The following is a 16,760-nucleotide window of genomic DNA, read 5'->3' on the forward strand; positions in this document are numbered from 1 at the left end:
CCAGAAACAAGGGAAATGTCTCTGGGTGAAAAGTAAAAACTTCAACAGACTTGCCTTCAACATGTCTCTCATTTTCAGCCCCAAACCTTCTCCCCTGATGAGGCACAGGGACACAGGCCTAATCAGGGCATTTGACTGTGGCCCCATAGGAACTGCACTGAATCAAATTTTACTACCCAGGTGTAGTTACACGGGGGAACTGTATTGAAGAAAATATGCTGCTGGGAAGAAATTATTTTGTAAAATGGTTTTTAATGAAGCAATTTATTTTTATACATTTCAAGGATCATTAGCCTTTAAAACTCTTTCAGGAAATCTCATTGGTTGCTATCTGTCATTTATCCTCTAAGTTTCGTTTTAGCTTTATTGGTATTAATCACTAATGGGGAGTAGGAAACATTTCCACAGTGTATGAAGTTACCTTCTCTTTAACTAAACAATATGGAAACCAAACTGTAGATGAGAGGGGCGGTGGGGAAAAAAAAAAAAAATTCTCTTGAGATACAGAATATGATGGAATGAAAACAAAACAGAAAAATGCACTTTACCACCCAGAGGGGAAGTTGTTTGGGGAAATGATTTGGCACCACTGCTTCCACAGAATGGACATTTCCTCCACAGCAAGGCACACTTCCAAGTCTTGAGGAGGCTGCTCTAAGGCCATCCAGCACTCCCAGTATGACAGAGGTGTCTAGAGGCACGAGGCCTCCAGCAGTTATTTATTTGCATTACTGCAGCATCTCAAAGCACTAGTCCCAGAATTGAACCCCACTGTGCCAGAGGTTGTGCCCACCTTGAGGAAAGGCACAGCTTGTGTAAAAAAAGCACATAGTCTGTGCCACTAAAGGACATCCCTGTGCTGCCAGTGGTGCCCTGGTGGGCTGTGAGTGCCTGTGCTGGAGCAGTGTGAGCTCAGCAGGGCAATGTGAAGTTCCCAGTGATCCCTGCCAATGTCCTTCTGTAGGAAAAGTGTGCCCAGAAGCCCTGGGAATGAACTCCCTGACCAACACATCCAGCCAATGTTTCCTGATGCATGTGAAGCCCAAGGACCACAGACAGCTTGAAATCAAATCTCCTCCAGGAACCACTTTTTGCAGTGAAAACAGATTAATCTAAAAACTCAACCCTCAGTGCTTGTTTAGTAACTTTAGAAGAGTGAGGTCCTCCCTCTGCTAATCTACAAGTCATGCTTTCACAAACAAGGACAATGAGAGGCAGGGGTGGAAAACAGGCAATAAACTCCTTTTGTAAATAAAACTTGCAGCAGCACAGTGTATCCCCACATGCCTCATCTCTGCCATGCTCCATTGGTGGAGTTTCCTTTGGGGTCAAAATTAAACAGCCCCACAAATTACTTTTAGTGCAAACCCCTGGTGCTCAGACATGGCAGACCAAGCATTCCTGATCCTCCCATGCACAACCTGAACAGCTTCCTCTCATGGAAGCTTGGGGGAGACAAGAATCAGGAGGGAAGTGATCATTCTAAATTATTCATTCCTTAATACACCCTTCTCAACACACCCTTCACTCCCACTTCTGAAGAACAGACTCAGTCACAGTTTCAGAGTTGCCCATTTCTCCTTAGTGCACACCTTGAGGGAACTGAGAGGAAAAATGCCCCCATTTCCCTACTACTGCTTCAGAAACAACAAGTGATCAAAACATACAAAGAGTAAGTCCTTTTCCAACATTCTTGATAAGAAATGTTTTCCCTGAAGATCATCCTTGGACATGTTCCTGCTGCTTCTGTCATCCCTGTGACTTTCAGGCAAGGCCAGTGGCCACACCTTGTGAGAGAGGCAATTCCCACTGTCAGTGGGCACTGCCCAGCTCCACATCCACTTGCTCTGGGGTGCTTTTGCTGCCTGCTCAGCACATATTCCTACTAGAGGAAAACATGGGCAGCAGCAGCCTGTGGAACATGTTGTAAAGGAAGACAAAAGCACCCACTTAGCAAGGAGTGCATTTTCTTTCATACCCCAGTGGCACAAGCTCACACATTTGCTGCCAGTGTTGCTCTTAGTTTGGCCACTTGCATGAACTGTTTATAACCTTTGAACTAGCTCTCTACATCTGAAGTGAATTGTGTTTTAAAAGTTACAATTTGAGTTCAGTTCTGAGTAGTTCTGTCCTTCTGAGCTACTAATACCTCGCCCAAAATTAGTTTGTTTCAGTTTTCATTTTTAACCTTCATTTCAAATAACAGTATGACAGAAGATTGCAAAAGGAGCTTGTTGAACAGCTTTGGCTTGAAGACAACTTCCATGAAAGCTGGAGGTGAGCAAAGAACAAATATTTCCCTATGACAGCAGTGGGCAGGTAGATCTGCTCACACCACATGAAACTCCCACTACTCTGTATTTTAGCAGAGCAAAGGAAATGCAGAATGTGCACGCACCAAATTAGCTTTAGTGTGGGTGCAAACTGCTGCCAGGATTTTGCAATGTGCGCTGTGCTGGTGCCAGACCCTCTCCAGGAGCACAGAAGCTTTCACTGCCAGAGGTTCTGGCTCTGGCTCCACACTGGGTCACCCTCCCCAAAGGCTCTGTGCTCGAAGCACCTTGCCACAGACCCCCTGCAACACGGAGATGGGCTTTTCATACGCTGCTTCTACTTGCCCTAGAGAAAAGACACGTATTTGTTAACACCTGCAGCTAATCCCAGCTGCTTGTCCACAGCCAGCTCTCCCTTCCTGTACACCCTAATTCTGAAAGGAAGAGGGAAGCAGATTTATCTCTGGCAATCTCTCAAGTGCAAGTCACTCATGCCTCCAACCCTGGATCCAAAGCCCTCTCCAAGCCTCTGCCTTGCAGGTACCCTGTTCAGACTTGCAGGCCATTAGCAAAGGGGCAAAGCTGGCTCCTTTGAGACAGATAACAAATCTGCTTGTTGTCTGACTCTGCTTCTCTTCAGCAACGTGACAATTAACTCGACATTCGAATTGTTAGGACAAAGTCATTCCGAGCGTGGATCTTGGATTCAGACACCATCACCTCCCTTAAAAACCCCACCAAAATAAAGCCCTAGTATTTAAAACTAATCAGTCCTTTTAAATCCCTGCCAAATACCTATTTATGCCGTGAGCAAAGAATTACTTTTCTACAAGGAAGAAAGTATTAATTAAGAGTATTCATCAGACTCCTATTCTATAGGGTTTATCTGCCACAGGTGTCAGCCAGAGGTGAGAGACGGATTAGTATACAATCAAGAGCCTTCCAAGTTAAATCTCCTCCTTGTGGTTATCTGTTAATAACAAAGTTGTCACCAAAAGAAAGAATTTAATAGTTTTAATTGGGTTTAATTACTTGGAAACGCCTGGAAAATGGACCAGCTTGGTTGTAGCATAAAAAAAATAATAATCAAAAAAATTCAAAGATACAAATACCAGGGCCACATGTTTGAACAAAAAAAGTCTGTGAGAATAATCATCCTTTCGTTGTAACATTTTATACCTTGATCAAAATTTGAGACACGAACAAGACTTTCCCAGAATAATGGGAAATTAACCATGTGTATGAGTTCAAGTAAATTCATGTCTTTTTCAGGAAAAACCACATTTCACTCTTTTACCAACTACACCTAAGTAGCTTAGCTTGCTGTTTTATCTCTTCAATAACACAGACTACAGCCAGAATGGTCCTCTCAGAGCTTTCCCAGTCAGAGTGAGCATTTGTGAGAAAAGCTGTTTAAAGTAATGAAAGTAGTTGAGGACCTAAAAGCCATTTTCAGAAGTGATTTACTTAAGGGACTACACTTCAGGCTTTTTTGAAAATGACCATCCCTTTACAAATAGAACCTCTCCATTTTCCAGGGTCCAAACTTATTCCCACCAAAATAAAGACATTGCTTATGAAAACATTGATACATTCAGGTTTATTAGACAATCTACTGAACTTAAATGAATAAAGTCAACAGACAGGACAGTGGGACCTTGTGGGAAGTCTGAGATAGATGGAGAGCAAATAGAACTGAATCCCTTTTCTTTGAGATACCTTTTCATATTCACCCTTCCTGTGATTTAAGGGGCACTTCTAAGTGTTCTTACTGTTTATTTAACGACTCCTTTTCATTGTGGTATCTCCTCACATATGATTGGAAATTATTCCAATAACCAAATGGGCACACAGGTCACAAAATCCTCACATTTAGGGGCACACAGAGGTTGAAAAGGCTCTCCTGCCTCTCCAAAGGAACCATGCTTAGGGACAGGCAGCAACAACCACACTGATTTATCCAGGGTCTGAACCCATCAAGTCTGAAGTGAATTCCAGTCCTGTGGGAATACTGTACCTAAACACAGGTTAAAAGCTGAGCCACGATGCTTGAGGATAAATGGGAATTATTTTTACTTAATAATACAAAAGGTTCATGACCAAAAACCTACAAATAATTTCTTTTTACTGTATGTGGCATGCATTTCAGAAAAAGGGAGTGGAATTTAAACCAAATTAATCTTCATTTCCTTCCCCTCAACACAGGAAAGTCACTGGATATGAAGGCCCTTGATAGCCCAGTGAAAAATACAAAATTTCTGGAAAGCTTGGTGGAAACACATCATGGAGTGCAATCCTCAGCACAATGACATATTTTGCACATGCAGCTTCCTAAAAGAAGTCATAAATCCCCTTGGTTTTTTGAACTTTTCCCCTTAAAACTTCAGTCCCAATTCAGCCATGCTGGAAAGCAGGTTCCCTTTCCTCGAGGTTGTTCAATAACCCAGCATTGTTCTGATGTATATTTTATGTTAAAAAGAATCCTTTAATAGCCCCAGATGCCACGTGTGCTGTTTGCTCAGAACCCCTCGTGCTGCCCTAAGCTCCAGAACAAGGGGTTACATCCACAGGAGCTCAGAGCATCTCCCGTGCCCTCCTCCAGCCTGCTGGGATCTGCTCCTGCTGCTGCTGCTTCTCATCAACCAGCACAGATGATAAACACAGATGTTTGCTCCCGAAATACACATCTGAAATAATCAAATGGCTGGAATTATTTACTCCCTTCTCTCCAATAATGAGCTAAATAATTGATATAGCAGCATGTCTAAAGTAACAGACTTCTTTATTACCTGCAGTGATTGAATGCTTTTTTAATTTAACTTAAAAAGGCATTAAACACAAGGTTTAGCCTCCAGTGGGTAAAAAAATCTCCAACTTCCTCAGAAAATCCTTTCCAAATTGTATTCATCTTGACTTAATCCATGATCTACTGAGTGAATTAGGCTCTATTTGTTTTGAAAATCTATTTTATGGAGTTCCAAGGGCTGTGTTTTCCTTAGGAAGGGCTTATTCTGCCTTTCTGACCAGGATGCCTGCTAGCAGCCCTCAGCATAGGCCTCTGCAGGTTTTTAACGTCCCAAGGTGCCCCACACATATGACTAACAAAATGTAAATAAACACAGCTGAGCCAGTAAGAAATTGGAAGGTTTTCTCATTAAAGAAATAAAATAAACAGATGTCCTTAAGCACTTTGGCTCATGTTTGTCAAAGGAATGGAAAACTCTCAGATGTTTGAGCAGCAGTCATGATATAAGGCCACATCTCAAGCGAGAGAAGAGGAAAAAAAGCGATGCCCTGGCACTTAGAATTAACTAATAGTTCTCAAGGGAGGCCGCTTTTGATTTGAACCTTAGCAACTTCTACAAATAGTTTTTAACAGCCGAGCAATAAAATGGGGTTTTATTCCTTCTCAGTTTGTAAAGTAGTAAAGGACAGACTCAGCCATTAGGAGCATGAATCACCAGCAGATTTGATTAAATCCCCATGGTGTTTCAATCAGGTCCTGGCTTTAGGGTCCTGTGAGAGAACAAAGCAGGGAAAAGCACAAGCTACTTGAAGCATTCAGTGAAAGCAGGGAAGGGGGAAAAAAAAAAGAAATTAAAAAGCAAACTCAGGGTTTTACAAGGATCTCGAGTAGAGCCAAGGAGGAACTTTTCAATGATTTTTTTTTTTTTAATTGGAAATTATAATTCATTTAAAGGAAAACTTTTTATAAGAACATGTAACAGCCAGTGAAACTTTTGAGGAATAAGGTTTCTTAGATCTACAACATAATTTCTGGTGAGAACAAGACAGTCCAGTTCACAGCATACAGCAGCTACAACATTTGTTTCAATGCTAGAAAATCATATTTATGTCCTGTCCTCAACTGGGCCAAACAGAAACTTTTGCTACTCTGTCCAAAAGCTGCTTCTATGATTGGTGGACCCTCTCCTGGGTCACTGCAAGTCTCTCATCAGAGAGGCCAAGCCCATGTTTGCACAGGCTGAAAGCTGAGTGCACGTCCTGTCTCACCCACGCCTGTCTGCTCACGGCTTCAGCAAACCTCCTGCTGCCACTTCTGAAACACAAAAGCATTAAAAAATGCAGCTATCACAGAAAACCAGCCTCTGCTTCAAACAAGCGACTCTGAGGCACACTGCAAGCCCTCACTGAATGCAGAGTGGCTGCTCCACGTAAAGCCAGCACACAGCCCCGGGGCTCAGAGCCACACAGGGCAGCTGAACACCTCCCACTGAGACTTCAACATCTAGAGCATGACTTTGCATCACTCTGATTTAAAACCACGACATAATGTGCTTTACAAATTTTTGCAATATGATGGTTTCCTAATTTGAGCTAATTCCAAATGCTGAACTATCTCAGGAATGGTGTGGCCCTTGCAGGGAATTTTACAGATTTGGACTCCCAGGTATCAGCAGACGATGAAGATCCAACACAATTCAAGAATTTAGACTGTCCTATGTGCTCAAATCTCTAAGTCCAGACTAAAACAAAATCCTTGTCATTTGCTTCCAGGATTTTGGAGTATCTTGCATGTAAAGATGAATTTTAACTCCAGTTCTTACTTTACTCAGAAGTCATTTGGACACTTCAATCCCAAGAAGTGATGGAACACAGAACAAGAATACACATTCTTGGTACAATACAAAATACTTCTAGAACGTAAAGGCTTCACAGAGCTCCCTCAGGTTAGGAAAAGCACACACACTGCTCCCTTTTTTTCTTGATACCAGTCCTTTGAAAAGCATGAGAATGAAACTGCACTTGAACAAAATGAAATACTTGAACAAAAATTTCTGCATCTCTTTCAGTCTGAGAAATTTTAAGGTTTAGACAACACAGGCTATAGATAAGCTTGCAAATATTCCAGCTGGGGAAAGAGGAATAGAGCTATTATTAATTTTGGCACAGGACTGCATGCAGTCCCCTCATATTGTTTCTGAATTACTACCACCAAAGAGTCTTTCTGTGCTCACCTTGCTGTGTCTAACAAATCCCTTGACTTTTATCTAACTCCTGTGAAAGCCCAGCAGCACTGTTACGGATTTTGAGCCATTTTTCACCACTGTGTTTAGACAATGATTTGCTGGCTTGGCAAGGCCTGCAGCCATCTCTCTGTGGACCTGGAGCTCTAGCACACACACCTTGGGGATTTAAAAGGCTGTATGGACACCACAATATCCCACAAGGGTCTGCATCTGCTGTGGTCTGTAGGCACATGGTAAATATTCTGCATCCATACAGTGATCAGAAACCTGCAGAACAGGTTTTATAAACCCTCCTGAATCATAACATCCAGGGTTACCTGCCTCTGGAACTTTTGGGGGGGTTGCCTTTTTTTGTCACTCTATGGCAAAGACATTAAGACTGAATTTCTGATGACTCTGGAATCCATGGGCTCCAGCAATGGGTTTGGGAAGAGAGAACAAAAAAAGGAGCAGCCTAGACTGGGCTATTCATTCATGCTCCAACTTTCAGTAAATTTTGCATTTGAACTGCTATTGATGCTGTGGAGAAAGTATTTTCTAAACACCTGAGATTAACTCCCAATGACCTGAGACGGCCCTGTCTATGTTAAGAGACACAGAGAAAACAAGGAGAACTTTCATATTAAGTCAGGCCAGAAAATATGCATTGAAGCATTAACCATTGATAACATTTTTTGAGTTCTTTCTCCTCTTTTTTTTTGTCCCCCTCATTTTTTGGACAGCTCCCTGTTGCTGCCATCACCAAGGAAGGGGCAAACACACAACCATTTGTGATTAAGTAGCTAAAGAACACAGGAATTTAGACTCAAACCTCAGAAGCTGTGGTTGGTGCTCCTCTTCCCATCTTTCAAGAAAAACCACCCCAGAGAGAGGTGTTAATTCTTCAGCTTGAACAACTTTATAGACTAATTCTTTGAGCACCTGCAGCTCCACCAGTGCAACAGACAGGGTGACACTGGGAGATAAATGTTGGCCAGGAAAATGGTCAGGATCACATAAACTGACACCTTTTCTGGAGGAAGACATAATGAAGCAAGATCTCCATGTGTGAGATTTAATCATAAGCATATGCATGTCTAATTACAGGCATGTGAATTTTTTATGGAGAATTTTGGTTTTGATACTTAATTTACTTTGAGATTAACACTTCCTACGCTACTGAAGTAAGGGATTCTGAAACTATTAGCCTCTGGCTGCTTCACCTGTACTTGATAGTTTTGAATTGTGCTGCTATTTAATAGTTTCCAGGACAGCCTGAGTGTGCTGTATTTCCCTCTTGGTTTAAAGTCTGTTCCCAAGAGTTGTCTTTGGATCAAGCCACCAGCCTGTAATACTTTTATAATACAACCATTTCCCTTACAGAAGAGTCTTGAGGAATTTAATACTGATGAAACAAATGAAGAGCTGCAAAGAAAAAAGTCCTTCTAGAGAAGTTTCTCAAGGAAGCCATCATAACTTAATAGAAAAGGTGATTCATTCTTTTAAAAAAATATTCCTGTTTATATCATTCTTTAAATTTGTATAAAGGAAACAGCCAACAGACACCCCCACACAATTCCAACTCTACACCCTCTAAACATGTGCAGGAGGCAGCAGGTGAAGGCATCTGCTTTAGAGGTTCTGTGCTAGAACAAAGCCAGCCCATTAAGGGAATTCTCCACATGGAAACATCAGCCCCTACCCAAGGCTAAGCTCGACCACAGAGCAGATCTGCACACCCCAAGTTTGTTTCCTGATCCTGCCTAATTCCTTCTGGTGTTTGTAGGCAGTAAGTCTGAGCTTACACATGTACACCTCGTTCATTATGTTCTCTGGGAAAAGTAACCACTTCAATTACCTTGTACAACATGGCTCTGGGTAAATCCCTGCTTGGAAACACGTGCTTGGTTTTCAGAGGGTGCTGTTAGAAGTGTTAGCAGCATTCCAAGTGCTGCAGTAGACTTCCACACCACAAACACCATTTTATATCCCTTACAACTGTGCACATCTAACAGTGAACAATAAATCTATCTCACTAATTACACATTCAGCTTGTTACAACCATCGTAAAAAAGTGCAGCTGGTAAAGCCATGAAATGATGTCAAATCATATTTCTGCTTTCTGGAGAGAAGTTGGGTTATTTTCCAGTCTCCTGATGAAGCTGAGTGCTCAAAGCCATGTGTGGAAACAGCTGCCAACTAGGTCATCCACCTTTAATTAGGTAATGATATTGTCTTTTTTCCTACCCATTTAAAAGAGTTTGACATCCTGTAATTCAAAGTGACTTAGGTGTTTATCATAAAAAGCTGCCTTAGGAAGAAACTAAAGCACGTGGTACTAAGTCCAAAAGCCAGTGTTTTCTCCTTAGCAGCCAAGTTCAGGCTGCCCAGCCACAGTTATCTCAAAAAATGGAATTGCCTGTATTTCAAAAAGGGTATCTAAAGCATGGTCAGATACATATGTTTCTGAAACCCCCTTGGAAATCTGAGCTTTGGCAGCTCTGTGGGAAGCACAGCCAGTTCTTCATGGCAACCTAAACTGAGGAACACAAAATCTCTCCCAAAAAATTGTCTGAAATTCGTAAGAAAACACTGGTCTAACAGAAAAAGTGCTAGCTTATTGAGGCTGGAGTTAATGGAGGCTGGCTGCTGGATGCTCTCCCTTGCGGGAGACAGACACTGGAAGAACATCCCAGCAAGCAGCAGCTGGACAACACAAACTTTGGAAAAACAAGGGGCTACTTGCAACATGAAAGGGAGGTAAATTAAATTTTCACATGTTCAGAGGAAATACCACAGGACACCTTTATACAAATATGTCTGAATAAAACTGGCAGCATCTGCTTGAAAAGCTGTCTCATTAGCTGCCCCCACAGTTCCCGACGCAATTTGGCTGGACAAGCAGTAATGCTAAAAAAATTAAATTTTACCTTCCCATATCTGGATGCAAAGGTTCCCGTGAGTAAGGAGTGAAAAATAATTATCGTCTCATCCAAATCCCACACAAACACACGCTGTGATGACAGATGGGGTGGAAAAAAGAAATATAGTTACATATTAAGCAACTGCAAGAACAGGTTCAGTCAGGAAATATGTCCTGTTGGACTAGAGATTTTTTAAGATCTCAAGCCATTTGGAGCACTGACTGTGGATGTTTTGTGAAAGCAGGCAAAATGAAACATCAGGAATTTTGGAATTATGTGTGTGCTGGCCATCCCAAGAGCCTGCTCTCCTAACAACCACAGAAATCCCCTGTTGCCTATCAAGTCAGGGGAACAAAACATCAGACTTACAAAAAGCCCAAAGGAAGACAAAAGGGTACATATGAAGAATAGTTTGAGATGTTGATAACACAGAAATTGAGCAATTGTTTTGACTACTCCTGCCTGCAGGTTCCAGTTGCATTACTAATTTTCTTCTGTCTCTAAGATTTGCTAACACAGGCAACTGTTCATCTTTGCTGGATGTACCAAAGGAATATAAATTAAAGTTATTACCTCAATCTCACTGTCTGCAGTAGGGGAAGGATCGTTGCTTCTTTTTGACCGGGCTCGTACTTTGCCATCTGACCCTCTGTGATGTCTGTCTGTCTCTATATCTTTTGCTGGTGTTGTTGAATATTCCCCTATTAGGAGAAAGAAATTCCATTGTAAACTTAAATTTTGCATTGTGTCACTGTAATTAGAGCATGAAACCTTTTATTGAAAAGCAACAGAAATATTGTGAAAACACCATGAGAAAATCCTGCCACTTCAAAAAACCTTACCAAAATTTTCATTGGAAAGAAAAAACTTTTGGAATTTTATTCCCCCCATTCTTTTCAAAGATAGAAATTAGGCAATAGAAACAGAATCCAAGGCCAATTACACTTCTGAATTTTTTTTTCAAATCTTTTTGGTTTTAGAATTTTTTTAAATGTGATGCATGCTAATGATTGAAAATATACTTTCAACATCAACTTTTATTTAAAAATACAGAACTAGCCTGTTGAGCCTTACCCCATTTCTCAGAGGATAGTATTTTAGAAATATCTGAGAAGAGACAGTTAAAAGTAAACTTCCCATATATAAAGTATCTGTTTTGATTGGCTTGAGTTTCACAGACCTGTCTGGGTTTCACTCACCTTACATTACAAATCCTTTTCAAACATATTTTTCTTTACACCTTGCTAAGTTGTGGCCTCTGCAACTTCCTAGAATAACCACACTCTTCTTCAGAGAAGCTGGGATTGTGCCTAAGAAGCCTCTTTGAAACCATCCTTTCTCAAAAAGGCTGAGATAAGATCTAAGCAACGGGAAATCCTCCAACTGCTTTTAGAGCAGTCTGTGATCACTTCTTTTTAAAAAACAACACTAGTTTATTTTTCTTATAGAGCAACCACAGATGTTCAGATTTGTTTGGTAAGTCAGCAGACCTTCAGTGGGTGTGCACTGTGATCATCCACAAATGGTGTGGTGTTCTATATAAATGTTACTGCATGCCAATGAAAACTAGTAGGGAAGTGATATCTGAAGACTGCTCTTGAACAGGACACTGGGGGATCATAATCCACCAGTAATTCCATAAACTACTTAAGCTTTGAAACTTTAAAAATCTCATTCAAAGAGAGGACACAACTATCGAAGCTTTTTTCTGGCGTGGAATTCGTCTTGAACTTTCATATTAGACACACAGTTTGTGTGGATTTTTTAAAGAGGGACTTTCTCTTGATGTAGTTGTTGATGAATGCACAGTATTACATGTTGTTGTAAGAGGTGAATATAATCCTTGACAAAGATATGGGCTAAAAAGTCATCAGACATTGAGGAGACTGAGAATTTCTCAGAGCATGGCTGTTTGTTTTGAATCCATTGCTCTCCATGTCAGCCCTCAGTACTGATCTGGGGCTGGTATGTTATTGTCTTATCTTTCTGTACTACCTTAGAGGAGATAAAACCTCATATACTCAAAGAAACATCACAGAATGGTTTTAGAGAGCTCGGATATTCCAATCTGCTCCCAAAGCCCTGTGTAAGAACTGTTTAGTGCTAGACAATCTGAGCTACCAACATCTACTTTAAAAAACTCCAACAAGAAGATGATAGTGTTGATGCCTCCAGATGGCTGAGGCTGGCAGGCTGGGAAAACAAGAGAGGCACCTACCAGAGAGTGATTCTGTGCTCTGGCTGGTGATGTTGTGGGAAGACTCCTGCAGGGAGTAGGTGGAGGTGGGGATGGCCGAGGGGCTGATGCTGTTGGCAGACACGTACGGGGAGTTGTAGGACGAGCTGTAATACTGAGAGTACTGGCTCTGAGGGAAGCTGGGATACGAGGAATACTCCTTGGAGGGAAAAAGAGAAACATCTAACTCACATGTGTCTGGTTTTATCTTACAAACAGGTAAGCCACCGCAAAAGCTGCGTTACTTGTGCACGCAGCAAATCACGGCTCAGGAATATTTCACTGAAGAACTACATTTCATTCACTTAGGAAATTACATTTCTGCTTCTCCCAAATACACCCCTGTTTTATTATGATGGACTAACCAACAAGAGGTCAGAAATCTGGCAGGTTCTGGGGTTTTTTTAAATAGGATTTTACTTATCAGCACTGACACATTTTATATTACAATTAGAGTTTAACAATTTTATGTAAGAGTGAAGTAGGGTGTCTTTTTGAAAAGGGCCATGATGGAACACATGATCTTTGTAAACGACAAAACATCTAAGAAATTGCAAGAACAGAATGAATAACTGGGTGAAGGAAGTAGCAGAACAGGCTGCAGCTTCCCATGATCACCAACATCTTCCGATCAGCTGCTAGGCTAAAAAAATGAAAAGAAAATAGCAATTTTTTGCAGCAATGCTCACAACAGTCTGCCCAACTATCTCAGCAACAAATAAATGCCTGAGTGATCTTGTCTACCTACAGAAAGATGAACTAAAAATATGAGGTGCAAGTGACCTTGGGGAGCTGAGGTATCACAAAACTCTTTGTCTTGATTTTAAGGCTCCCAAAGAAACCCCACACCATTATCCTTGCATGTTTGGTGGGTGTATTGTGAAAAGCAGGACACTGGAAAACATTATAAAATATGTCTCTGAACAATCAAAGCATAAAAGGTTTAATTTTTTTTCTTTTTGTTTTAATTGCAACTCCTTTCCTTGTCCACTGAATTTGCCTTTCCACATAGAGAACTGTGTTCATGCTCTGGGCATTGTCTTCGAGCAGAAGGCTTTTATTTCCTCAGAAATTATAATTAGTCTCTGGTATTAAATAAAATTAAATAATAAATAGTCTTTGGAAAGACTAAAAGCACTTTCCTCCTTAACAGCTTACATCTTTGTCTGTGACAGCTATTTCATTAACTTTCAGTCACCAGGGAGCTCTGAAGAACAAAGATTCAAATTGTCAGAAGAACAATTAGACTGAAGAAGAAATGAGATAATTTCATTGTTTTCTCCTACAGAAAATTACAAAATAATGAAAAAAAGCCCAGCTTTTCCTCCCTGTTTAGGTACCCTCCATACTTGAATCAAATGCCCTTCTATCAGTAATGATGATGTTTTAAGCCCAAACTGAAGCAACAAAGAAACTGCCCACTGTTGTCATTAAAAATACAAGTCAACAATCACCCTACCAACTGAAATTTACTGGCCAACCAAAACACATTTTATGGGACAGTGTACTCATTTGTTTGGTCCAAACAAAAGGAGTTCTTTTCTACTGAAAAACATCTGTCTGGTGTCTATGTGCCTGCTGTTTATCTATACACAGACATTTATCAAGGTGTCTGAGGCATGGAGCCCACGGACAGGTGTGTTCTCACAGAGGGAAGTGCACAGACAGCTCAGATGGCCCAACATCCACCAGGGCCTGCCAATGCCTTTCTCAGATTGTTCTCATTTACTGCACAGTGCCAAGACAGCAGACAGGATTCTAGAAGCCATCCCCTCTGGAGAGGATGCACAATGTATCTGAAAGTTGTGAGACGGCAGAAGAATGAGGAAACTTTTGGCACTGCTACAGCAGCAGGTCAGAGGCTGCCAGGGCACCCTCCTCCTGCAAGGACTGCACTCTGTGCACGTGTACTAAGACACAACTTCAAATTAACCAAGGTATCTTGAAGCCCAGCAACTGGACAGGTCCAAGGAGTAGTGCAGAATGGTGTTCAGCAAAACAAAGCAATTCCTTCCCTAAATATATGTGAACACTAAAATAATCTCTCTGATCTATAAGCCTTCCAAGTGGTTTAAAATAAGTGGCAAGGTTGCCAGCAGTAGATGCTGAACCATACCTGATGCACAGCACTGAATCCCGCAGAATTTGTCAGGCCGTTGGCTCCCTGGTAAATCCCTGTGGTGCCTGAGGGGAGGAGTGTCACAGTCATAAAATACATCAGCAATCAAAGTAACAGTGCTATGTTAATTCAAATAATTTCCAACAGGAAGCAAAATACCAGCTCACTACAAAAAAATTATGGCACAAATCGGAGGCTGTAAAATCTCTGGGCTGTTAGTGGGGTTTACTGACTGAAAGGCACTCATTACATACACTAAAACATTGATTATTGAGCTGGGAAGCAGCTGGAACACAAGGATTCAGCCCAGATTTGAAATTCAGTTACTTCTTTTTACAATAAGTAATGGAATATTATTTTTTATCTTCTCCTCCTGTAGAAAAACCCCTCAGGTCACATAAACATCCTCCCACATGCACTCTTTCAAGCATGGGTATCCTGGCATCCATCCTAACAGATCAGGCACCCAAGAGTTTTCAGAAGGAAAGTTTGTTCCCTGGTGTTGATATTTCTAATGTGAGAACAATATTGCTGAGACTTCTTTGACAGCAAGGAGAAAATATATTTCTTTGTCCTGGGATATTAGGAAGAGAAAGGATGGACATGGTTCTGTCCCAAGCAAAGCAGCTGGTGTTCAGCCAGGCTCCCTCAGCTGCAGGAAGCACTACCACAAAGATTTTGTTTGGAGAAGTAAATGTTCAGGTAAAATCAGGAATGATCTGTCTTTGCCTCCCTTCAGGCCAGTGGTAGCAGAGCCACAAGCTTTCCTCCCCTCTCAAGTCCTAGCCTTGATTAAACCTCACTCCATGCTGGTTTTGATTTCAGTATTTCTCATTTCACATGGTATGTGAAAGAGGTATGATTTTGGTGCTGTCTGGTTGCACTGGACTTATCTTGGTTTCATTCTGTCACCTCCATGTACCATCAGAGTGAGCCCTCATCAGGCCTTTGCCCTTTTTTACTCATCTGGCATCTCACTGTGTGAATGACTTCGAGCAGTGCTGCTTTAACCACTGACACCCTGCACGTCCTCACGTGGCAACCATCCTCCCAAGTTCCACTTGCTTGTTTTTATTTTAGGACACCAGATTAGCTGGGGAATGGACAGCTGAACAAACTCCACTCTGCCAAGTGCAGCTACAAAGCACAGGCACTAAGAAATAAATCTCAAGCCAAAAAGAACCAAGAGAGAGGACTCTGCCCTCCAGAACTAATTTGTTGCCACATGTGGTCTTTAAAAAGAAAACAGCAGGGAGGAAGAAAAGAGTGCAGGTGACTGGAGTGTCCTCAAGGCCCCAAGTGCTGGCTGGGAGCTGAGCCAGTGCAGGTGGGCTTGGGTGATGCCTCCTCCTGGCATTCCTGCCTTGGAGGCAGCTCTGGGTGGATCAGTCCCTCCTGCTTCCAACAACCCATATGGGGAGACTGCCAGAGCAGCATCACACTCAGCTCTTGGCATTTCCCCGCTTCCCACCCGTCACAGGCTTCTGCAGGTTTTCCAAAAGTCACAGCTATGCAGCAGTATGAATATATTCCTGTGGTAACAGCATTTCTCACCACTGTGAAGGAGAGTAATAGAGCCCCAGTGCTTACAGGCAAAAACAACTTTCACAGAAGACAAAACAGCTCTTGTACACCAGAGCTCGAAACAATACAGGGGGGAATTTTTGATTTTCCTAAACTGTCATTTAGAAACAATCCATCATCCTTTATTAAAGCTGTCAAGAGGAGGATGAGTTACCTCGAGGGACTCACGCTTTATGTGTAAATTGTGATGAGAACATGTTTATTGCTGTGCTACCTGCACATGATACTGGAGCTTCCTGGTTTCCAAACAGAGACAGTGAGGAAAAGGAGGGATTCACACAGTTGGATTAAACTTACTCAGAACTTTGTTCCAGCTGTGAAGAGTGAGAGTGAGTGAGCAGGGAGAATAGGGCAGGGATGCAGGGATGAGAGGATGGGGAATGGCTCGTGCTCCACAGCTTCCCACAGTGCACTGAGACTGCACCCAGTGGGGTGGATTTTACACTGGTTTTGTAAAATATATTTTTGTCACTTTGGCTGAGCTACCCAAGTTCAGGTGTCCCTGCAGGCCACTGCAGGCTGGCTCCCTCTGCCCAGGGGATTTTCCAAAGGGACAGATTTTTTGCTTACATACTTAAATATTTGTGAAAGTGCTGAAGACTGGTATTCCCTATAAACTGAAGTTCAACCTGGCAACTCAGGTTTTTCTCTTCT

General features: G+C 41.8%; 1 protein-coding gene across 5 annotated transcripts in view; it reads right to left on the bottom strand.

Annotated features, from left to right (window-relative positions):
• The window catches only part of EYA2 (EYA transcriptional coactivator and phosphatase 2), an 88,612-nt gene that overhangs the window by 15,067 nt on the left and 56,785 nt on the right, over window positions 1-16,760 (bottom strand). For all 5 annotated transcript variants that reach the window (XM_058850501.1, XM_058850502.1, XM_058850500.1 and 2 more), the window contains exons 6-9: window positions 14,520-14,587; window positions 12,386-12,563; window positions 10,741-10,868; window positions 10,174-10,257 (exon numbers count right to left, since the gene is read on the bottom strand). In XM_058850501.1, the coding sequence (XP_058706484.1) occupies window positions 10,174-10,257; window positions 10,741-10,868; window positions 12,386-12,563; window positions 14,520-14,587 (458 nt within the window). The remainder of the gene's footprint in view (window positions 1-10,173; window positions 10,258-10,740; window positions 10,869-12,385; window positions 12,564-14,519; window positions 14,588-16,760) is intronic.

Source organism: Poecile atricapillus, chromosome 15 (assembly GCF_030490865.1).
Source record: "Poecile atricapillus isolate bPoeAtr1 chromosome 15, bPoeAtr1.hap1, whole genome shotgun sequence".
NCBI classification, from domain to species: domain Eukaryota; kingdom Metazoa; phylum Chordata; class Aves; order Passeriformes; family Paridae; genus Poecile; species Poecile atricapillus.